The following is a 25,658-nucleotide window of genomic DNA, read 5'->3' on the forward strand; positions in this document are numbered from 1 at the left end:
ACATGCACACATGATCCCGCATCCAGTTGTCCTTGGAAGCTCGCCAGTATTGAAGATGGATTTGGTGACCAGCTTAATTCAGCTCATTGTGTTTCGTTCGGTTTTTTTTTTTTTTTTTTTTTTTTAAACTGCACCACCAAAGAAACGGCCACCTTGTTCAGCCTCTGCTCAGGATAAGACAAACGCAGAGTGCCTCATTTGATGACGTCACGGTTTTATACGAAATCTACCAGTTTAGATCATTTTTCTCTGAACACAGCATGACGCATCGGGTGGTGTCGTTACATAATAAACATGCAAACAAAGTCCTGAGCTCTGATTGGATTACAAACGGGGTTTACACCACCTCCTCATATTTGATTATTTCAAACACGTCGAGCCAGTCGGAAACAAATTTAAACATATTAGTGTTTAATCAAATTACTCATGCCCATGTGACTTCAGTCAATGCAAGAGATATTAAATTCTGATACAACCTGTGTTTGGGGGGTTCATGATAAAAGTTGTGGTTCCTTTAGTTGTGCTTTCTGCTTGTTTAAGTGACGTCGCATTGCACAGTAGCAAGACACCCTAGGGACTTTCCAAGTATCCAACACCTACGGTATCCCAGTGCATTCCTTGTCAGTATAGGGACTTTACTCTGCCCAGGGAATCATTAGTGTCGGATTGCGTGTACTGTCATTGCTCTGCAGTCCACTACAGAAAACTCAATTGCAGAAGTCGGAGCCTCTCACCAAGAGCCACTCGACTAACTTAAGGAGAGTGATGTGAGCAGTGTGATGCTGGAGCTCTTGAATAGCTCGCAGGCATTCCTCAGCGCTGGAGCGAGATAAGAATAGCACTCACTTGTCTGTCCTCTATTGGATTGCAAGTGTGGCTGTGGGTTGGTGAGCAGTGCTGCTCGGTTCCAGCAGTGTTGCTTTTTATGTAAAGAATGGCTAAAAGGAAGAGGGAGAAGGAAAGAAAGCCAGGGCGCCCTCTGGGTTCACCAGAGCAGCCCGGCCTCGGATATATTTGGCTTTGTCCGTGTGCATGCAGATCTGCACTGGCCTGCAATTAGGCTGTTTCCTGTTTCAACACAGGATATGGTGGTGCTGTGTAGCTCAGCCATAGATGCTCTCAGAGACAATGCCAGTAGCTGAGTTCTCTGGAGGGAGTGAATTGTTTTTGTGGATCTAAAGTTATACAAAATGCTAAATATACACTTTGAGTGTAAAACAATTGGCTCACATTCGGGACACAAAACTTCAGTTTTTAATCAAGAGACCTAAAGTGAGTGTTATACAGTGAAACTAAAAGGGAGGTGAGATCATTTTAAACCGAACGAACGCTGAACTTCCAATTCCTGCTCAAGATGCTTTGTTTTCTGTTTATGTCAACCGTTTCTGACCAAACCCCATAAAAAGTGGTTGTAAGTCGTCTCAAGGCCCGCCTCAGTGACCAGACTAACCATGCTCACACTGAGCTCCAAATCCGACCCCTCCCTCCTTCGTACGGAGCACTGGAAAATATGCGTCACCTATTTCCTCCTCCCCACGCTCCACCCTCCCCATTTCAACTTCCTGTTCTCCGGACTGGATGGAAGTTAGCCGTTTTGAATGTAGGCTACTGTGGGAGTCCTCATTCCGTTAGCGTTTCCATCTTGGGAACATCTGTACAATCCATAATTTATGCTCTCGATGTTTTGACTTTTGATATGTGACTCATGAGTCCTGTATTTATTGAATAATAGTTGAAGTCCAATTTGTATATGTTGAAACGGAAGAAACTTACATTTTCTTTTAAAAAGATAACCTTTGGCTTACATTGGCGTCTGAAGTAGCTGCTACACACATGTTCCTTTTGTCTATGATCAGTGCAGTCGTTCATTTAGATTTCTGAATTCCAACCAGTCGTGTCACATTACACAGCTAGCTTGGGAAATTTGCAACAGGATGCTAAGATGTTGAACTAATAATAAGATCATTATTTCATTAAATACATACAAGGAGTTCAGTCATTCAAGAATTATGTTTTCTCGTGAAATTGCTCGATACTTTTGATGACATCATTTACATGATTAAATCCCAAAGAATGTGGACAAATTACTGCATTCACTGGCAAAGACAGGAAGCCCTGAAGAAATGGCTGTGATCTGTCAGTTATCAAGCTGCATTTCATACAGTTGTGTTAAATTTCACCGCTCAAAAGAAGAAACGATGAGGCCATTTTCTAAAGTGCATGTGTGAATTTGGGGTGTATATAGGATTTTGGGTTGTAGCACGCTGCCGCTCATTTGTCATTGTGTTGTCACAGAAAAGGTCTTATTGTATCTATGGAGCAGCTTTTTCTGACATGTTTTTTTCCCCGACACACGAGACCACGAACACGCACGAGTTACTTAGGCACACATGGTGTCCGAGCAAGACCAGCACAATATACATCGCTTTACCCAAATGTGTCAACATTCACAATCCTCCATACAAGCCATACATCAGCTCTGTTCAGGAGCAAACTTGACGTAGAGCTGGACACGCTGTGAGTTCATTCCTTCTCGTTCTTCCCCCAATCTCTCTCTCTCTGCACTCATCCGTCTGTCTCTCTCACTCACGCCTCTCTGTCACGGCATCAAGGTCACCTTTAAAAGACTAGTAAATGGCTGCAGAAGCAAGATGCGCAACACAGTTGGCTCGTATCAAAGAGCAGCCTTCTCCTTGTTTACAGCATCACATTGTCGGACCTGTTTAACTGCCTGAGATAAAAGAGGCTTTTATCAGCGGCTAACTCCATCTGTTAAAGGAAATAACGCAAGAAGAGAAATTGGGAGGGGAGATTAGGGGAGATGATATTCACTGTATCTCGTGAATCGGCTGTATTAAGTGCTGGAAACTGAGTTAGATTTGCCTTGAATGGCTTTCATTGAGAGAAGTACACACACACATGTTAATGTGGAAACCATGTTCCCACATTAACATGTGTGTGTGTGTACTTCTCTCAATGAAAGCCATTCAAGGCAAATCTAACTCACACACACACACATGTTAATGTGGAAACCATGTTCCGTTTTTCATATTCAGCTTGCTGCTCGAGATAAATGTCCTCTTGCTGTGATTGATGTTTCACTTGTGAGGTTTTGTGACATTTACTCCTCTCCACTGCATCAGAATGTTGGGATTGTGCTTTGGGAGAAATTTGCTAGGTATAAAAACTATTTCTTGTGATTTTACCTTCACATCCTCCGGCAGTCTGCCGAGGCGGCATGCACGTGTGCCTGCATTTATTATCCTGTTTGCAGAGACACACTGACACTTCGGTGTTAGATTTTTTTTTTTTCTTTCTTTTCTTTCCGCTGTTCTACCCATTAAGAGTCCTCATATTTCTGATTTGTGCTGTGGTGTTCAATGAATATTTCCAATCTCTCATCTGTTTGTCGACTCAAGAACTATCCATGGTTAATGTTATAATGAAGGTGTGTGAGGGCAGCTTTGTGCAGTGGGCAGATAACTGGGATGAGCCAGACATTACACTGCACCACTGTGTGTAGGTTAGTCTTCTTCAGGTGAACAAAAGGAATTACCTTGAGATCTTCGCTTAACAATAAGCTGTAAGAAATCTGAACAGCTGCCTGGCGCTGTTAAAAAGAGAGTTTGATTGTGTGCTAAAGGAAACCACCATTTAAAGCCCTCGGGTGAACAAAGGGAGGAGATCAGCAGGTGGTAAGGTACAGCAACGTGGCTTCTGGAGCTCAAGTAGTTATTTATTGTCAAATAGCCTAAACCCGTGGTTTTCAAAGATGATCAAGCGTTTAGCAGGATGCCTTTTCCCAGCATGAAATAAGTTGATGGTAAAATGCTTCACCTTTTAAAAACAGCTCCATAGAACCACATTGAATGCGAGAGTAATATAGAGACAATACAATATAAATGTGAGTGGACAACCTTGAGTGTAACACTTGGAACCAAACTAGACCAAAAGAGAGATGATTTTAATTGCCTACAGATTCCAATCGCTGGAAACAATAATATCTTATAATGTGAAAAGCCTGATGCAAAATGTGTGCAGCATGAGAGGCGCAATGTGGTTCAAAGTCTGAGAAGGGCATCCCAGCTTCATGTATAAAAGAATCCTTCCCCTGGACTATACAGTCATACAGCAAAGTGTTGCCTGATCCTTCTCACCTGGAGCTGTACAAGTTGGGTATTAACTGAATATCCTTGATAATAAAAAGCCATATTTTGCTAATTGATTGGGTCCTTGTATTAGTGATCTCAACTGTTAAGTAGGCAAAATCACTTTTATCATGAAATATTGTTGAGAGTTCACACACAGTACAAACCTCGTTCCCAAAAACACTGAAGTCCTGACATGGTAATTGTTGTTCATGATAGTAGAAATATTGCTTTTGTACTATCATTTACCACTATGTTCATATATGTACAGCATGTGCATTACAATATAGAGCACATATACCTCGTTATTATAATATCCTATTGTAGCGTGCAGATATACACTATAATGTGCAGGCCTTGTGAAAACTTAAGTTCAAATGCACACCTGTCCAAAATGTTTCTGTATGTAACACACCATTGCAGAGGACAACTCTTACTTTATTCACCTCTGTATCACGAAACTCGGCACCACTTGTCCTTTATTGCAAGGTGCTAAAGTCTCACAGACGATTTGAACGATTAACTACTCATAGAAGAATATGGGTCTTTAACTCATAACAGAACTTAGTGCTGACCGGTTGTCTGTCGACAAGAACATGCAGTAAATTCACACTTTTCCCGCGTGTTATTCAAATTAGTTGTGTTTTCTGACACCTGTTTTTTTTTTGTGCATTTCAGCTCTGATGGTACTAGTTCATAAGTGACCGTTACCTGCCTGAGGACACCTGCTGCCCAACTCCCATCATCATGTCTGGGATTCACGTAAGTTGGACTTTTTGTTTTTGTTTTTCCTTGCTTAAAACTAACAAGACCAATTCATTTTCTTCAGCTTCCTACTCGAATATAATATCTTCAGTCAGAAAAACGGATAAGCAGTGTACAACTGCATGAGCATCTTATAACATTGGAATCTAATTGTTATTGTTTTATCGGTTATTATACTGACAACATCAACTAAAGTGTTTCTAGTGTTATCGAAATTTTGCTTGTGTTAATTATGGCCTCTGGTCAAAACAAATGGAAAAAACATTGTATTAATATTGTAATAGTATTTTTCAACAATAACACAAATCCCTGATATACTTCAGTTTATGTGTAATAAACCTATAATATATTGGACTTTCATTAATTCAATTAAACCATTGGAAAAAATGTACTTTCCCTTTGTATTTGCATTTTGGAATTGTAATCGAATATCATTCTTTTGAGCTGAACTGCTATAGTTCCTCAATTTATTTGTGAAGGAATGAATTACATCATCATGTCAGCAAGTGTTATGTGTTTGGTGAAATAACGTCATAATCTGCTAAAACTACAGAAATCATTTTTAATGTGCCGGAGTGTTGACGGAGGCCTTCAGTTTGAGCTCTGCTCCTGGCCCTGCTGGAGGTTAATATTTGCCATCAGCAGCTGTCTTCAGGAGTTACTGTTGTGTGTAGCTGAGCTCTAAAGACAGCACTGTACAACGGCCTTCTTTAATCTGTCAAAGCTTTTATCAGAATGTTATCATATTTGATTTGTTATATCTGTTTTAGAGGCTGACACCTCAGTCCCTTTTTTTTTGTGCCGCGTGTCACAGCAGCATCACAGACATGTGCAGACTTAAAAACTCAATTAATACAAATATCAGCATCTACATTTCACTGACGGATTCAAAAGGTCCTTCTGTGTTGCTCTTCTGTGCAAGTGGCTCGCTTCAGGTCCATATCCAGTTAACTGGAGTCTGATACAAAACCATGGGCAATTATTGAAATTTAGTGTGTTAAGATAATCCAGGATGCAACCGTAAGCTTGACCGATGTCCAGTTGACCTGATTGGATTTGCATTGAGACCACTTGAGACATACTATAAGTGAATAGCAGCTGAGGTAAATGTGATATCCTTTAGTTGGTCGATGCAGACGTCTTATCTGAGCTTTGTTTGGATATGCCCTCCTGTATTCAGATTCTTTATTGTCATTCTTACCATGTAAACCTGAATAAAAGATCAGTGCAGTTCTCTGATATTGGTGTAGACAATAAATTATAAAGCAATAATAGAAGAATTTAGTTTTTATCTTTTTTAATCGAGTTATCCTTAATAATCATTGAACACACAAATAGAACAGAAACAGATAAACAATGAGGCACTGATGTCCGTATTAGACATGAAGTAAGTTGGCAGTGATGTAAATATTTGAGTAGAAGGAGTTGGGTTGAGTTGAGTTTAACAACATACTACTGTTGTTAAAGGTGCAGGAAAGATAAGATCGTGGTGTGACAGCGTGGAGCCATTTAAAAGTCTGACAACAAACATCCACCACTGAACTATCAGATCAGATCTTCTTTGAATCAAACCAAACCTGCATCTTTTATGAGTCAGAGTGCTTAACACCAACAAATCTCCTTCTGTCCTCACTGTGACCTGGTCGACAGCCCCTGTGAGCTAAAGCTCAGCAAAACTGAAGCATTATTAACAGCTGAACAGGCTGTAGCACCACTGACTGTTTAGACACATTTATTTGAGTCATTTCTACATTATTGTACCCAAACCAAGTTATGTATATGAACAAGGATTAAAACATCCTCCCACAGAAAAGATATGCGTATTTGTATAGATGATGATGTGGGATGTGATGTTCAGACGAGCAACGCTTTCACCTCCTGCTCATGTTAAACACTTGAGAATTGAAGGTCATTGATGGAGCATTGTGCATTTATGAGCGTTCTAAAAGACGGAGTAAAGGAAGACACAAAAAAAGCACATGAATGCTCTTCAGGAGACAAACCTGAGTGAGATAATACTGTACATCCTGCTTGTTAACATAAGGGAAGACATACTACAGCAAGAAAACCGCATCATGATAAGATGCCCTTACTCATGCATCCTGATGAGGTAATTGTCATCCGGTCTATGTCCGACGCCAGTCGTTCTGCTCTCGCCCACCTGGACAACAGAGATTTATATCTGGCTGCTTCTCTTTGACTTCATCTCTTGCTTTAATATAATCATCCTGCAGCCTTCAGTCCACAAACTACTGCGGCTGGAGAAAATAAATTCTTTTCGCAACTGAATCTTCAACATTTCGACAAGCAGATCACATTCTCTCAAGCTCTACAACGTCTCACCTTCCTCTTCACTCTCAACACCAGCTCCGCACAGGAATGTGTCCTGAACTTTGTCCTTTTCACACTTATCACATATAATTGCTCTGCATTGTACCCAAGAAATTATATAGAGGTTTGTTTTTTTCCTGTCAGCACAGTTGTGGTTGGACTGATCTCCATGTACAGAGAAAAGGTGAAGATCTGGTGGGCTGGAACAGTGGAAATATCTTCTGCGTCAGTGCGGAGAAAACCAGATTGATTGGGTGTGGACTAAGGAAAGAGTAGAAGTCACAAACCTCTGTCTATCTACTTAGAGGAGTAGTTTTGAAAATGCAGTCACTTCTAAATACCTGGGCCCACACATCTTCATGGACGACCGTCATCGAGGTCCATCAGCTCCTCTTTTTGGCCTCGGCAGTGCTGGTTGGCCTCAGGAGTGCTGTCCAGACCTCCTTCTGAAATGTTGTCCCATGACTCATGGATCTTTTTTTTTTATTTATTTATTTTTTTCCTTGCTTCAAGTCTGGATGTTTCTAGTGATGCATGTTAAGATTGTGATTGTTTTATGATGGGATTCTTTCCTCTTTTATATGTTGTACGAGTTGGTTTCTCCCCAAGTTGTCTTAAACGTTACACCATGCTACTTTACTAAGGATCCTCTGGAAAAACATCTTTCAGCCGAACATAATTTCTATTTTGGTGTCATTTAAAAAATATAGAATTTTTTTTCTTTGTGATCACGTGGAGATTAATAACATTGGCAAATCAAGGATTTTCATTGTTGTCTTAACCTGCTGCTGCAGCAGCCATCAGCCATGGTTCAGACCTACTATTGACTGAGTGTGATCACACACATTCAGTCCTATACTCTGAGTCACGCAGCTCGTTCAAGGACCGTGCCCCCTCACTCGCTCACACCTGCTGCTTTGTACCGCGGCTTTGTCATTTCATCCCACTGATGTGACTGATTTGATCACAGCGCTGTACTGATCCAGCAATACCGACCAAATACACTCGGCCTCTTTTAACACATCTGTGACTATTATACTATTATTTAATATGACTTGTACTCTATTGATATTTTAACTTCTATTTTATTCTGTGTGGAGCAAAGCTGCAAAGAATTTCAGGGATTAATAAAGTAATTCTATTCTATTCTATTCTATTCTATTCTATTCTCATTCAGTTTGAAGTCTCCCTTTAAAATCTGAAAAAATACATAAAATACAGAGGAAAGGGATCCTTCCGGCTCCCAGATTTTCCGCTATTTTTCTACAAAGTATGCATCGTAAACTATATGCTTTGCGTTCCAAGAAACTAGTGAAGTTAGTAAAAGACTCATTTTTGACCTGTTTGACCTGACATTGTTTGCGTTGTGTGCGCACATTTAAATCAAATGAACCACTCTCAACTATGCGACTTACGAGAAGAAAAGTTTTTCACACTAATGCACCAAAATAGAAAATCTTAAAGCAATACTATTGTACTTCACTCTGACATGATAATGTTGTGTAATAAAAGGAATTTCCCACCACTGCTCCACATCTTGACCGGGCTTCAGACAAGGAGAATAGGACCTTTTTGGGGATGTGGTGACTCCTCATACAGTGGTGACCTTTCTGTATGTTAAGCAATCTGCCATCTTGGTCTGAAAACTTGCTTCGCTTCAATATTTGCTGCTCTCTCTGTGTAGGGCAGTGCAGTCTTCGTCAACCTTGTGCCAAGATTCATGTAACCACCTTGGGGCATGTTAATCTCTGCCTTTGATGTGGATGATGTTAGCATGCGGCGCTCAAGTGAAATAAATTGTTGCCTGGAATCTGTGCCACACCCGCTGTGCACCCCCCCCCCCCCCCTTTTATTTATTTTTAATTTTTTATTTTTGTGCTACTCACCTTGGTTTTTGATTTTCAGTCGGCGAACAGGATAAACACTTAATTGATCATACTCCTGCATTTGTGAGGGAGGAACAGGCTTATACATGTTGTTCCTTGTTCGATTCAAATTGGTCCACCAGTGGTTCATGTGGGGTCTTATGTGTCCTGTGATGTAGGCGCCATGGTCAACTGGAACGGAGTGTGTCGCCAAGTATAACTTCCAGACTGCCAACGAACAGGATCTGCCTTTCTGTAAAGGAGATGTACTGACCATCATCGGAGTCACCAGGGTAAGCAAAAAGATTTCTATGGAATACGGTTGTAAACAACTCACATTGTACATGTACCCTGAAAGCAGCTCTAGTACTACTTAAGTTATTACTCCATAATCCAGTTTGGCTCATTTTTAAAAGTTTTCATTTTAGGTGAGCTGCCTTTTTACTTGCCTATCATGGATTTGCCTCAGTGCTTTTTATAAATGGTGTGAGTGTATTTAGGGGGAAAGTGGCCACCTTGTGATCATACCACAGGACTGGAAAAAGTCTTCTCCACTCAGATCTTATAAACATGAAATATTTGTCTTAAAGGGGACATATCATGCTAAATCCACTTTTTTAGCCCTTAAATGCATTTTGTTGTATATTTAGAGTGTTTAGAAGTACAGAAAAGTTCAAAGTAGTCTCTTCAGGTGCTCCGTTGATATCTTTATATTCTGTTTTGGTCATATTTTGCGATCGGTTTCGATTTTTCTATTCTCTATTACGTTTTTTGAACAATGACGTCACAGTATTCTCAGCGGAACTGCCAAATTAGGACATCGACATTTCGAGCAATCCGCCATTTTTGTTTCTCGCTGCGATTTTGTAGTCCAACCGAAGTTACGAGAGGATAAGTCGAAATATTCGGTTGTTGGATGTAGTAACCCACAAGCTTCGTTACACCGTCTCCCAGCATCAGAACCTTTTCGAAGTGCCTGGTTGAGTTTTATTTTTCACAGAAATGTACCCACATCTGTGGGTAAGGTCATTTTTGTGTGCGCGAATCACTTTAAGAATGACTGCTTCAGCAACCTCCGCCAGTATAAAGAAGGATTTGCCGAAAGACTTCGTCTGATTGAGCGGTCAGTTCCTTCTATCTATGGAGACGACGAACAGAGCACTTCGGTAAGCTGTATATAACGCTAAAAAGTGTGATGATAAGACGTCCCTGTCATTGTTTTGTTAGCATTAGCAGTTGCACCGTCTTCATATGTTAGCGCTGTGTGCTCGTTTTAGATTATAATGTAACTTCTGTGTTAAATAGTCGTTGTAATACAGGCAGTATTGTAGTAGTGGGCATGGATGGAGAAGTTAGTGTAAATATAGTAACACACCATTGCGTTACATCCATATGAAGACGTTGTTCTGTAGGTGCATCATCGTCATTTTCATCTCGCTCCGCCGGGTCCGACTCTGGCTCCAACATGTATGGCTGGATGGACAAATCTTCCATTGTTGACATTTTGTAAATAATGTGAGAATATAAAGTTTCTGCGCCGCTAGATAATTGTATCTGTTCTATCAAACTACAAAGATGGCCGAACAGGGTGGCGTTGAACCGAGTGTCACCTCTGCAACCTGGAGAGGAGGCGGGGTATGAAGTGTCTCATTTGCATTTGAAGAGACCGCCCCAAAACAAGTTGCTCTCAGAAGCACATCAGAAAAGGGGTTGAAAAGGGGCCTGTGGAGCTCTAATAATGATGAATTCAGACCCAAGCATTGCAGTTCCGCGTTGTATAGACCACAACTGTATGATTTATATGTAAAAAGGAAGGATTTAAAAGCATGATATGTCTCCTTTAAGTGCACACACATTTCTGCCAAAATGAGTGCCCTTCGCATTTGTGGAAAAGTATATTCTCAACTATATTTCAAATCAACGATATTTCTTGTCCACGATAAAGTTAGTCACAGAACACTTTTTCAAAACAATTGTATTTTTTTATAATACAATGAAAAGGAGCGTGTTTTCATTAGTTACTACCTATAGCCAAACTTTAATAATTGAAATATCTCAGTTTCAAGTCTGGGCTAGGGGTACCTTTTGGGGCCTTTTGCATGCAGAGTTGGCATGATTTCTGTGTGCGTGCAGGTCCAATAACAGTGCGGTTAACTGGTAACAATCTGTGGTTGCCTCATGACGGTCTGGTGATCTGTGCAGGGTCTACCCTGCCTTTACCCACAGTCACCTTGGATCACCCTGCAATACTTCAGTAGGTAAAGCAGGACTCAGAGAAAACCTACACACACACACAGGAAGATCATGCAAACTCCAAACAGAAAGTCGAGGTGTTAAACTTTCTTTTCACAACTACGGTATACTGTTGGTTTGTGGCATTGCTGCTCAAACGTCACTTCAAACACGGCCTTTTTCCCCCTTCATGGGGCGTCACACCTTAATACTCACTGTTTTTTTTCTATGTATATGGTGATAATGGAGTTTTCTTTTGCCATTTTACTCTTCCAGGATCCAAACTGGTACAGAGCGAGGAACACAGTGGGACGGGAAGGCACCATCCCAGCCAACTATGTGCAGAAAAGGGAAGGAGTCAAGTCAGGCGGGAAACTTAGTCTCATGCCGTAAGTACCAGACTACCAGTGGACGTTCAAACCAGCTCAGTTTTGTGTGTGTGTTGTGTACAACTTTTTGATTTTCCATAAATATTTGTTTATTTAGTCGGTGTAGAATGTTGTAAATGTTTCCACCAATGGACTGGTATAGTCCGGTACGGTTCGGGTTTCCACCGCAAGAATTTGGGGTTTTCTGGAAAATACCGCTCCAAAGGTGGACGCTTTTCCGCTCCCCCTCCGTTGGGTTACTCAGGACCATGGAACGGGTCCAGTTTTGAGTAGCAGTTTGCTGATTGGTCAGTGATTTACGATACACCCTCAATATTTGAATATGTCGGCTGTATGAATCCTCTGTTGTTAACATATTCAGCTTTGCACTGGTTGGTTTTTTTGTTTACTATTTTGTTGGGCAACTTTCATGTTGGTCCCTCAAGAAAAGACGCGAGGCAGGACGGAGACCTGGACTCGGGAGCAGATGCTACGGCCGTAACCGATGCTCTACCGAGTCCATTCGTCGTGACACGTCACGTCGCTACTCCATTGCGGGAACCACCGCGTGCCGCCTGGGAGCTCTGGTTCCCCGACGCTGGAATCGGCTCGTGCGCCGGGACGCCGGAGCTGGTGCGAGCCCCGAGCCCCGGTGTCTGTCCTGGCATCGCGTCCGCGATCTCTGCCTCCATGCGGAAGTAGCAGCCATCACAACCAGCGGCGCGACACCGGCACCAAACGACTTTGTGACACCGTAGTGCACTCCGGGGCGACGTTCGCTCTCTCGGAACCAACACGGAAGTTGCGGCTGTCACGTCGCCGGGCACGGAGCCGTCCGGCCAGCGTTCGCGCTCTCGGAACCAACACAAAGTTGCAGCTGCAGTTCTGTGGCTGCAAAAAATAAAATAACTAAACAACTAGTGCAAAGTGGAGTATGTAAACAACAGAGGACTCATAAAGTCCAGATCTATCGCCCCGGCTGAGATTACTGTAGCAACGTCACGTATCTGCACAGCTCTAAACCCTGCATTTTAACCCTCCCCTCGGCAGTGGACACGCGACCCAAATTTTGTTCGGGGTCTGCTTTGCTGTCCTGCTCCGAACCGCTCCGTTCTTTCCCTGCACTTTTTGTGCGGTCGAAACGTTGCGAAAATGTCAAGTTGATACTAACATAAAAACAAGACTAATGAAAGTACCAATTCAACAAAATTAAGTGAAAAGATAAAATTCTTTTACTTTATTCATACATTACCCCTTTTTAATGGACACACACACACACACACACACACACACAGTGCAAAGTACAAATACTTTGAAAATGTACTTGAATACAATAACAAAGTAGAAATGAACTTGCCACCTCTGCAAAAATGTAGCATTTTGAATTAATATTTAAAAGATGTCTGGCGTTGTGCAAGACCCTGATGACATGCAGCAGTAATGAGGATTGTTGCCGTCGTTGTGCATCTCTGCCACGTTTGCTTTGCATCTTTAAGAGCAAACAAGCTGTTGCACCCTCGTTCGCTTCTGTCCCCTGCAGCGTGGGGAAGTGAAGCATTGGCTTCAAAAGGTGGAGGCTCCTTCTCTCAGTCTTTGGCTTTTTACTGCATCTCCTGTTCTGTGTGTGACTGCCACAGAGGCCAGGCCCAGCTGTGTGCTACGTTTGAGTGACATTTCAGCTGCTTTGAAACTGCAGCTATTCAGAGGGGGGGAAAAAAGGAAATCTTAACGAGAAGCATATGCAAATTAAAGGAGACAGCAAAGCCGAGCCGCTGCTCCCGCTACAGTATCAGGACATAGCTATGTAATGTTGAAAGCTCTGGGACCTGCCAAAGTATTTGTGAGGATAAACAAGTGTTCAGACTTTGCAAATCAGCCGAAAGTAAGAAGGAGTTATAAGACTTACACTGATGTAAAACATTTTTTTGCTGACTTTTCTGGAAGTTGCATTGCAGCACAGAAAGCATTCTATGAATTATTAACTTTCTTTGTTATTTTTGTTGTCTTCCTGAACTGTTCTCACTGTGAAAACGCTTTGAGGTCACATCATGTTATCGGCCTGTGGATCGATCATCAAATCCTCAGAGGTGTTGTCTGTCCTGCAGTTGGCGGCATAACACCGTCTGGTTGGGAGGAAACATTTAAACAGACTTTTGACCCTCTTTGTCTCGGTCCATCAGCTGCTGCTGAAAGCTTTAACCTCTCCTGATGCCACCTCTCATCCTGTCTATCCACACCGCGTTGAACTTGGTCAGTGTGTCACACAGCTCTGGCATGTTGTTGCCGTGTGAGGCACGTCGCAGGCCAGATGGAAACTTTAAATTAGCTCCGTGCAGCTATAAATAAGTGTTTGTAAAACAGCACTTGGTAAAACTTCTCCTAAACCTTTTCACTGATTATATCAATTTAACACTTATTTTGTCTTCTAGTTTTTTTTTAATTTTCCAACCTTTTTGAGCTGTCAAATTCCACCTTAAAAATCGGATATGCAGTCTGTTTTATTTGAAATTAAATGTGTTCATCAGATGTGTAAGTTAGCGCTTTCTTGTTTTCATTTACTTTTAAGTGTCCCAAACATTTTCATAACCACTGTGTGTATTATTAGTGGAACGCAACTAAAAAATGTATGCGAACGTAGCAGAGGAATCTTCTCAATTTAACCAAGTTAACCGACTGCCTGATCAGGCTTACAAATCCACTTTCTACCACCAGGTGGTGCATTGAGTCACTCCAACTATGCGCAATTCCAGCATTCAATCCAACAAAAGAAGCTACAGATTATAACAAATGTAGGAATTAGGCATTTGGCATGCAGATAGCTGCTAAACCTCTGACTCACTGCTGCTACCCAGTGCACTAAAATTGTATTGCATACAGTCATTTTACCAGATGTATACAGCACCTATTACCAAATTCTAATTAAGAAATCACCAAAAATTTCATAACATTCCAGCTACTCATTAGCAATATTTTGACATTGTTGTAATTAATAATTAGACTCTTGAATATGCTGAATTGTTTCACTTTTTAGCTTCATGTTTCCACGGCTGCCTCTGAAATCATGGCGCAGTGGGAGCAATCAGAAGTCGGTCCTCCGGAGCCATTAGCTGTAGCCCTCGGGGACTTGTTGATTCTGTCATGAATCACTAACAGATGTCTCAGAAGAGACCGCTCCCTTGCCTGTGTTACATAAGGCTTCAGCTGTGGTCTTTTTGTTCCTACTCTCACCCTGACCAGTTGATGCTCTGCAGTTCCTCAATGGCACCCACTCTATCTGCTGCCCCCGTGTGGCAAATATCTGCCCCAACATGACAGCGCCACCCCAGAGACAAGCCAGCGCCACCCCAGAGACAAGCCAGCAACTTCCTCCTCCCATGATGTCCCCGTCGAGTTGTTTACCACATTTTTGTGACTGTTCTTTCATGTCGAAATGATGTAATTTCTGAAAATTGCTGTTGATTTCCTCGGGACTCGGCAGGAAGTGTGCTCACCAAGGAGACCAGTGTGCTTCTCCTGGAGCTGTCCACACTTGGCGCCTGTTCTTGGATTACTGGGAGTTAAAGAGCTGCTGTCCATCCGAGAAGCTGCCTGCACTGATCTAATCAACTCAACCCGTATTAGGCTGGCTTTGCCACAGGAGCTCCTGCAGTCTGAAGAGGCTGAGCTCGGTGAACGAGGAGCAGGAGGAGGCAGTGATGGAGGCAGCCTTGGGAAAACTCGCCAAATCAATTTTAGTCAACAATTACCGCTCATTGACAAGCCGACATGTGAGGAGACACCCTGTGCATTTCCACAATTGAATGTTAATTTGACCTTTAGCATGATATAAATTCCTGACTTACTGTGGCTCCTCAGCTTTTGTCAACATAAATTCAGCTGAATAGAGAAAACCACAATACATAACACTGTGACTTTTATGAGCCAGCTTTAACCCACACTACAATAAATTCAGTCAAACAAATCTACAGCGTCTGCAAAGGTCCCTGAACACTCAGTGGAGAGTGTGTGCACGTGTGTCTTTTGATGTCTCATCCTGTACTGGAGGGTGTTTCCTAATTCTTCATCCAATAGGAATAGATATGCAGCTCCTTTGCCGTCTTCTCTGCACCAACAGCTGCACTCACTTTGATGATGGTTTCCTACTGGTCATGGTGTGTCACACACACAGCGCCATTGGCTGCCGAGGATGTCAATCAAATCCGAAACATACCTCATCCACCTTTGTTAATATTCACTCAGACATCAGTTTCACAGTTTTTAATATTACCGGTATATGCATGCTTATTATTGAGGGCATATTTGATGTATGTCATTGTCTTTTTTTTAATTTTAGCTGTATCATGACCTGAGGTATTCTTTAAAGATATTACAATTAAATCTCAAACTCAGTTTTTGTTGAATGAAGCAAACCATTTCATAAAAGATGTATGCTGTGTGTTTAGAAAAGTTGTCTTTTGGCTTGTTTCCACCAGTACTCAGCCCGACTTAGCTCGCCTCGCCTTTTACGTTTGTCCATTACATTTTGGTACCTGGTTCTCCTCGACCGAGGTTCCCAGCGAGCTGAGGCGAGTAGACACCATGACGTCGGTAGTCAGTAAGCTGCTGATTGGCCGACGCGTGAGGACACAGATGAGTCAGGAGAGCGGCTCATTCTCCTCGCCATTCTGAAAACCTTATCCGAACACGAACGCCCACTAACAGATACACAAAAATCAACCTCGCGGAGCAGAAGTTTCTTTGTCTGGTGGCGGTCCGAGGAATTAGCGGGAGCTCAGTGGAGCGACCCGCTACGAGTATCGGGAAGGTCTCCAAGCTGATGGCCACCCACCGGTACCACCTATGTTTGGGATTAACTGGTGTCCCTGTTAACTGGTGACACCCTTGTCACGGCATATGTGAAAAATCCAACCAAAATCGGTAGCTGTCCTGGCGAACGCTGTTTAACCGCATTTCCATTAACGTTTAAAGTATCGTACCGTTTCTTTGTCTTATTTTAACATCAGCTGCTGCTTACAGCGCATGGCAGAAGTCACCAGTTAAACCGAAACACCGGACAGTAAGGCACATTTTGATAATAAAGCATGATCGTAACGATCCACATTTTGTAGTATTAATAATTTGAGCTGATATCCAAGTATCCATGGAACTCCACTCTTCCAAACACACGTTCGCTCCGCATCAGGGGATACAGATTCTATCGGTTGTGATTACTTGTGCACGACGGGGAAAAAAGCTCTGATGACTCCGCCCATGCCGTGGTGGTACTGTATTGTAATGAAAAAACAAAGGAAACTGAGACAAGTAGAGTCGAGGCAATGCGAGCCGAGTTGGTCCGAGTAGACACAAGAGGGAGAGCGCCATTTTAGAATTGGATTAAAAAAAAATGCTGTATACATATCTTCAGTAATTCTCTAGTGCTTGAAAAAAACCCATGAGGAATGACGAAGCATGGTTTGACAAACAAGTCAAGCTATCAAACAATCAATAGTTGAAAAAAATAATTTGTTTTACTGTATGTAAGATTCACGAGATGCACTTTGATCCATAAATTGGTGTCAGTGAATCACTGTGATGTTCAGACAGCTCACGCAATTGTTCAAGCACTTTCTAACTACTAACTAAAAGCAACAAAAATATCATCTTTTTTTTTTAAATTTTTGATCTACCAAATGCTGCTTCTTTTATGCAGGACCTAGATTCTAGAGTGATTCAGCATATTGTCATGGTGAAATGTGTTATTACTCGACCATCGGCTGGGCTTAGTCACTAAGATTAGCTATTCCTGCAGTGGAGTAGAAATTATGGCTTGTTGATTTCTTTCTTATTTTTTTTTATTTTATTCCTCCTTTCTGAAGATTACATCATTTTCCTTTCAGCGATTATGAAGTAGTAGATGACAGTGTGATATGTCCATCTAATCCGTCCATTAGTAGCCTATAGATGTGTCCACGAGGCCATATGGTGAGTGTGAAGCAGGCTTACACAGCTCGTGTCTAAATCAGGAAGCAAGAGCTTTAGTAAGTGTCAGGGCACATTAAAACCAGCAGAACTCTGACCAGCTTTTAAGCTTACCAGGAGCCAGAGTGTTATTTTTTCGCTCTCTTCTTTTTTAACCAGTGTGTTGTGAAGGGTCACTCCATCTTCGTCTCGCTGACCTCTGTAAAAGTGACTCGGATCTATCCTTCTCTCCTCCTCACTAGAGCAGGTTTTTTTTTTTTTTTTTTTTTTTTTTTTTTTTTTTTTTTGTATTTTCCTGTTATTGCAGTGCCTGTGTGTCAGTTTCCGACTCTGCCCCCAGACTCTGGGTGTGTGCGTGTGCACCGTGTGTCCTGTTGTTTGGGTTCAGGTACTTTTCTCACATACTTCCCCCAAGATGAGACGGCCCCGCCCCTTCACGAGACCGGGCAGACTGGAAGTGCCGCTGCCGGCTTCCCCTCAACGCCCTAGCTTTGTTATTCACTTGTGATTTCAGAGCGAAGCTGCACGCTGCCACACATGGAAGTGCATCCTTCTGTTTGGTTGAAGTTGCAAATGAGTTGTGGTGGGAATGAAAATCAATGACTCTCTTCCTGTGCCTGTTGAAGGATGTCGGCCTGTCCGATGCTCTTAGTGTTGATTCCAGGTGCTTTTCTAGAAGAAAAAAAAGCTACTTGCGGTGGTGTTGCGCACAGATGAAACTCCTCTACTGTTTATGACTCTGTCTATATGTGGTCATGGTAAATCTCCCGATCAGATTTCTCTCCTTTCCCCACTCTGACTGTTTGTTCTCCTCCCTTTCTTCCTTCTAGCTGGTTTCACGGGAAGATAACCCGGGAGCAGGCCGAGCGGCTCCTCTATCCCCCAGAAACGGGTTTGTTTTTGGTGAGGGAGAGCACCAACTATCCCGGCGATTACACCTTATGTGTCAGCTGCGATGGCAAGGTGGAGCACTACCGCATCATCTACCACAACGGCAAGCTCACCATCGACGAGGAGGAGTACTTTGAGAACCTCATGCAGCTGGTGGAGGTGGGTTTTGTTTTTCTTTTCCCTTCTTCATTTCCTTACGTAATAACCTCAATACTCCTATTGCCCTTGGTTTTCAGCATGGCAGCTCAAAAGGATAATTGGCCACTCCTTGTCATTGCCAGTTGGCTCGTTTGTCATAAAGCATAATCATAAGAAGAACTGAAAGGCTGATAAGAAAAATGCATCTTCTTGCAAAACCCAAAAGAAGAACTCTCTCTGATACTCTGTCTATAAATGTCATTCTTTTTCACACGTGCGAGTAAATACTTCCTCTCACACACAAAAAAAGTCAGAGATAACTTATGATGTCTGCTCCTGGAAATGTACTTCTCTCCAAAACCATCACTGACAGAAAGAGGATACTAGTTTTTTTGGTAAGCTGTTCAAAAACTGAGAAGATAATCAGCATCAAAACAATGGCTGTTTTTTTTGTTTTTTTTATCATTTAAAAATGTTCCCTTCTTTGCTTTTCCTTCTGCTGCTTCTCTTGCATGACAGCTTGAGATTTATATTGATAAAGGTCTGCCAACATTATACATGTAATGTGTTGTGATATATCCCCAGATGTTTCATCCAAAGAAGTCTTTGAAACAGGAAGCCAAGATGAGTTAGGTCTAAGACTTAACCTGCAAGTTGTGGTTGTTTTTAATCGATACATGGTCACCAGATAATTATGTCACAATATTTAAGCTTAACAATTTACATACTGATAAATGTCACCCAATCAGTAAAATAAGTTTCATTTACTTGTTTCTGCAATAGTCCAACTTGCATACTTGATGTTACATCTCTCGAATAACAAATGAGACAGAGTTTAGTTTATGGCTGCGAAGTAGATGAAAATATACAAAGGTTTTAATGAGAAGAGAGAACCTTTTTAAATTGATATGATACAGAAAATGTCTCGAGCTCAGTCAGAGATGGATTCCTATGTGTTTGCGAGGGGGAGCTCATTGAGCCAGAAATAATCACATAAAAATCCCTGCGGGGTTATATAAACAGCTGGGCAATATAGTGATAGACGAGTGTCTCTTTTTATGTGACTGCAGTTTCTTTATGGCACAAATAATATATTTTCTTTGGGTTTTGAGGCTAATTTAATGTAACGTGTTGTCATTTTCAGAACTCACCAGATTGTTGTTGTTGTTGTTGTTCAGGCTGTCTTGTTATTTCCCGTTATAGACTCGGTATAGAAATATTACTAAACATTGCTTATTAAATATCTTGGTTCTCTATTGAAATACTGTATTGATAATTTTTCCTGGAAATTGTTCTGAGAATATTGAGTCAACGGTAGCTGTTTAATCCCATGTGATTCTATGATCTTTTTATTATTATTCATAGGATCCAGGATTGCTTTCTAGTTCTGGTTGATTTCAGCCGGTGTCTTGGCTTTCCATGCTTTTTTGCACCTCACCTTCCTTCATGTGTTCAATACTTTTCCCTGTGTGTCATTTCACGCTATTACGCATAACTCAAATTATGGACATCAATGGTTTGATTTCTTTGCATGTGTCGATTACTTGGGTTGTTATTAATATCTGGTGAATATTTCATGCCAATAACACCTTGAGAAATCTATTTACTGAGAAAAATGGTGACGTGTTCAACACTTATTTTGCCCGCTGTATACTGTATTGATCTTTCTTGGAAATTGTTCTGAGAAAGTGCAGTCAATAATAATTTGACTTTTGATTTGTTTCACATCAACTGCTTCCTGATTTTTATTTTTTGTATGTCATTGAGCCCTTCGAAAAGATCTGGCCACTGTCGAGATGTGGAGTATATCTCTTTATCTGTAGTGCATTAAAGGTAGCAGTATCCATCATATGTAGGCAAATTGTGAAGCTTAATTTGTGATCCAAATACAAAATGCGCTATGTGCTGCAGTTGGCCCACAGGCCATATTTTGCACACCTCTGGTGTAGAACTTCCCATTGTTTCTCCTGAAATGTCGCAGTCCCCCCTAGTTTACCATCGACGCATCAACACGCCCCTAAACGTTGAGAATTATTTGGGTAAGTCGATGCAGTCTTCCTTTGCTTTAGGTGAGCTGTTGCAGTATTTTCTCTCCATCCACTGTGTGTAGCTGCATTTTCCCTGCAGTTGATCTGGAGCCAGAGGCGAGAATCACTCGATTACAGGGCTAACAGCTCCTTCATACACCGGCTCATTGAGCGAGCTCATCAGGAAGCACTGTGCTGCTACCAGAAGCTCATCTTCTGCTGCTTATTTTTTCACTTAACTTGTCATTTCAAATGGTTTGATCATTTTCTCTTATCCATTACCCATTTGTGCAGAAAGACATTTCTGACTGGGGCTAAAATATTACCATGATTCAGCTCCTTGGAGAAAGATTACTTAAACCATCCAGACATTTATGGCTTTTTCAATCTTTTTTTATCGGTAAAACATACTTATTACTCTGCAACTTATCTCGCACACTAAAGATTTCATTTGTAGATGGTAAAATATAGACAAAATCAAATGTCATCAGCTCTTTGGTATCAATAATTCAGCAATGATGTATGAAGGACTAATGGTGCTTTCAAAACATGTTTGCACAGTTAGTTCATAAATAACTAGAATTACTGTGCACGCAGCCTTTAAAGCCTGCAAGAGAAGCAGTTATACCATGACTTGATCTATTATCCATAATACGAAAATATTTTAAATCTCATGAGGCGGCGTGATGCAGTATCAATAAATCATCAAGACCTGCCTCTAAATTTGATCTCAACACGTACAAAATATTAAAATAGCCCTTCCAAATATTACAGACAAGCGAGCGATGCAGTGATTACTCGTGCATCAGTATGATTATGTAACACTGTAAACTTGGAACCACACACACACACTCACACATAGTATTCCCATGGACTTTTTCCTAAAAATCTGACTCAAGTGCGTAGTTCTCACATCCTTGCCAATGCTGTCTGATCCTCTGACTCCCTGACCGTTATCTGAAAAGCGGTTCAGAGGAAGGACACAGCGCGGAAAGAGCAGAGTGGACAGGAGACAGAGAGAGGGCCTTTCATCCTGTCAGATAACAAGATGAGCCGGATTGGCGGCAATCGCGCTTTTAATTGGACCTCATCTTTTTGCCTTGCGGGAGACTGGAAGTGGACCCCGGGAATGTGCCAGCTGGCCCAGAGACCATCCACATCCCCGGTGCCTTCGCTTTATCAGCCGCACACAAGCTCTATCTCTCTCTGCCTCTCCTCTCCTCTCTCGTTCACACCCTCCATGCTCGGCCCTGCCTCCACTTCCTCTCTCCACCTCCCTGCCTCTATCTCTCCGTCACTGGCTTTGTTCCCTTGTGGTTACCTGGCATATTGCTTTCTGCCCTCCCTTTGTTATCCATCTCAATCTCTTCCTCTCCTGCCATTCTCTCCCTCCATTTCTCCGTCTTTATCCTGTTGCCTGTCTGCGGTCCCCTGTGTCCTCTCCTTTTCGCTAATAGCCTATGATAGGATTCCTCACATTCTTGAACGCTTTTCCGGCTGTCTGCTCTGCTCTCATTGGTCACAGGAGGCTTTACCTACACATTATATGCATAATCACACACTGACAGAAACAGGCTTGCCTACTGTCGGTCATCACATCCACAGTGACGCTAGGCATGTGATTAAATCAACAAAGAAGGCTTTGTTTGGTATTTACAAGTCTGCGACAGTGCTTGTGTGTTACCATCTGTGTTAATTAGACATGGGAAGATCTTCATTCGGTTAAGATAGCCGTCTACTCAGAATACAATCGTATACATTTAAATACAAGTTAAAGAACTGCATTTAGTTCCACAATCAGTAATAATTAAATTCCATTTAAAGCAGACATTCCAGCACATTAACTGCATGAAGCATTAATGCTGGATGTGATCTGAATGGGTGTGTTGTTGTCTGTGGTTATTTTACCTGTGTGGCCACTTCAGTCAGCCTCACTGCTGTATAATGTAACAGGCACACAACCTCCCTTCACCACGCTGCCCCCTGGTGGCCGCAGTGAGAACCCACAGTCTTTTGGTTGTCAGTTTTGCAGTTGTGTAACGATGGCTTTGTTTGGTGCCGGAGCTTTTTCTTTTCTCGTTTGATCCCGTGTTACCTCAACAGGCTGCGAGGAAGACATCTTTCCCCCCGTCTAGCACATTTGAAGCATCAAAGCAGGGAACCCACATTCACAATGGGGTTTCACAATAAGCCAAAATCGACTCAAATTTTCTGTGTTTGTGGGGTTGATGGGGGTGTATAGAGTGACCGGTCAGATGCGCTGACCTCTCTCACACCCACACACTCCTCCTCTTGCTTGTGCTTCCCACGGTAAACACTCCTCAGACTGTACATCTCCCAGCAGCCACTGCACAGCCTGTACATCCGATCCTTCAGTTTGGGATGACATCACTCTCCTCAGTCTCCAGCAGAGATGCATTCATTTCACACATTTGCTTCTTTTATTGCTGCAGCTGCCTCTCAAATGATTACGCTCATCAACTCCACGAATAATTTGAAAGGACTAAATTGTCATGCAGGAAACATGTGACTCCACTGTATATTTAGTTAGGTATAGGGGGGGGGGGAAGGCCGAGATGTATCCGATTACAGAAAAGTATTGTATCCAACATCATGTGGAATGAAACATTTCATCCACACTATGTTAAGTAGAGCTCTTCAACAGCAGACACGGAAGCAAAACATGTGGTTTTCGCAGATCGGCCGACGAGCAGCATTCTCCAATAACTCCATAAGCAGCTCTTAAACTTTAATCAAACCACTAGCCTTGGTGTTACTGTCGGCTCCTCTTATTTTGTTGTATCTTTTATATGGAAATGAATGCAGGAATCCTGTCATCCCTCATGACAAAACCCCCCCTCCTCTCCACTACTGATACATGTTGATAATAAGTAAACCTGTCAGGTTAGTGGACGGAGGCCCCCTCACATCAGATCTTCCAGCATCAATTTCTCAAAGCTTTTTCATGTTTTCCTGTTGATGCACCAAACATCAAGCTTACCTTCGCTTTGCATATCAAAAAGCTTGTATGGAGATTTGAAGGGATTTATGGATCAGGGCTGCACAATGTAATAGGAAGGCTCACGCACGCAGACACCTGTACACTTCTCGTAACCGGCTGCCTCATCCGGACTGAAGCAGTTGAAGAAAATCTAAAGCTTGATTGATCATATAAATAAGAAAAAAACTGTCGCTTCACCGGCTTCATATGCTGGATCACAACAGATTGACTGACTTCCTTTAGCCTTTTCAATGGAAAACCCATCATTTCAAGCTAAAAGCCATCTTGCGTGCCGTGCATGTTTTAGGTCTGTGCTCCCATTTTGGCCTGACCTTCCCAATGTTTAATGAACTAAAGTAATGTGGTTATTTTTATTTGTTGTTATTTCCAAATTGTGCCTTCATGCAAGACCATCCTGTCTGTTCTAAAATGATGAATTCTTTCCACAAACAAGTTAAACAAACGGTCGGTTTTTTTCCTAACATTTGGATGCTCCAGTGAGCATTAGCCCACCGTGAAAGTAGAAACGAGAGAAGATTTTGAAGGTTTATATATCATTTCAATAAAGAGCGTCGCCCGGGTGTCCATTGTGATTTGTTTGACTGTGGCTAAATCTCCAAAACTCTTTCTCTTTCCCTCTCTTTCCCCCCTCTCTCCAGCATTACACCAAAGATGCCGACGGCCTCTGTACCCGGCTTATTAAACCCAAGTTGATGGAGGGAACAGTGGCAGCGCAGGACGAGTTCTCCAGGAGTAAGCACACAGAGCTCATCTCACTGCTCTACAGGGACTCTGGGACATTTCATCATGTTTATAACACCACCGCGTTGACCTCTCAAGAATAAGGCCCTGACACACACACACAGACACAAAGTCTGAATCTCCTACAAGGTCTCGCTGTCACTACAGTCCCTAATGGCATTAATCTACTGAGGGTGATTAATCTGTGTACGTCTAGAAAATGACTGCAGGGCTTCTCGAGCTTTCAAGGTCAATTTGGGTCTCCTTCCACCTCTGTCTGTCTTCATTCCTCTTTTTCATGTGTCCATCTGACCCGGCTAATTCTCACACTTGAAAAATGAGAAAAGTTGACAGTTGAAATGAATCAAGAGTTTTTCTCGCTCATGAGTAATGTGTCATCCTGGGGATAAAAAGAAGCTGATGTGAAAGTGAGACCTAATTTTAAATTCATAATCGTAATCAAGTCATTTTGATTTCTTTCCTAGTCGTCATGTCGTTACGTGTTGACTTATACGTGTTGCCCTTTTCTCCCCGTATAGGCGGCTGGGCCCTGAACAGAAAGGAGCTCAAACTCCTCCAGACCATCGGCAAAGGGGAGTTTGGAGGTATTTTTCTTTCATCTCCTCTACATCAGAGCTGTAATCACAGCACTCAAGGTCATCTTGAAGTGCCTACTAAAACCTGAAGGGAATAAAACCTGGTCTGCGTGTGCGTGTGCGTGTGTGTGTGTTTTTGTCAGATGTGATGGTTGGAGACTACAGAGGGACCAAGGTGGCGGTCAAGTGCATCAAAAACGATGCTACAGCGCAGGCTTTTATCGCTGAAGCCTCTGTCATGACGTAAGATCCAACTGCTGCCGTCGTCCTTCACACCACCTGTAAAATATATTGCCGCCTTCACAGGACATGTGAAGTCTCAGCCTGTTGGCGGCTGCTTTTTAATATTTGTCTTGATTCCATTGTGTGTCGGAGCAGGTTAGGAGGGTGTGCTTTGATGCCTCTGCATTCTAATTTGTTTTCTGTTTTCCCAGGCAACTGAGACACAACAACCTGGTGCAGTTGCTAGGGGTAATTGTTGAGGAGAGGGGCAGTCTCTACATTGTTACAGAATACATGGCCAAGGTTAGTCGCAGCGGTTTGTCTACTTTTTCCCTTGAACATAAAATCCTAAAACAAATAGAAGATTTGTAGCGT

General features: G+C 42.2%; 1 protein-coding gene across 1 annotated transcript in view; it reads left to right on the forward strand.

The window, feature by feature from the left end:
• cskl (c-src tyrosine kinase-like) overlaps positions 1 to 25,658 on the forward strand; it is a 57,783-nt gene that overhangs the window by 26,502 nt on the left and 5,623 nt on the right. Inside the window, exons 2-9 of the mRNA XM_080493393.1 lie at positions 4,827 to 4,910; positions 9,289 to 9,402; positions 11,618 to 11,730; positions 18,498 to 18,717; positions 24,384 to 24,477; positions 25,005 to 25,070; positions 25,205 to 25,304; positions 25,496 to 25,586. Coding sequence (XP_080349519.1) covers positions 4,896 to 4,910; positions 9,289 to 9,402; positions 11,618 to 11,730; positions 18,498 to 18,717; positions 24,384 to 24,477; positions 25,005 to 25,070; positions 25,205 to 25,304; positions 25,496 to 25,586 — 813 coding nt within the window. The 5' untranslated portion in view covers positions 4,827 to 4,895. The remainder of the gene's footprint in view (positions 1 to 4,826; positions 4,911 to 9,288; positions 9,403 to 11,617; positions 11,731 to 18,497; positions 18,718 to 24,383; positions 24,478 to 25,004; positions 25,071 to 25,204; positions 25,305 to 25,495; positions 25,587 to 25,658) is intronic.

Source organism: Lipophrys pholis (assembly GCF_963383615.2).
Source record: "Lipophrys pholis genome assembly, chromosome: 2".
NCBI classification, from domain to species: Eukaryota; Metazoa; Chordata; class Actinopteri; order Blenniiformes; family Blenniidae; genus Lipophrys; species Lipophrys pholis.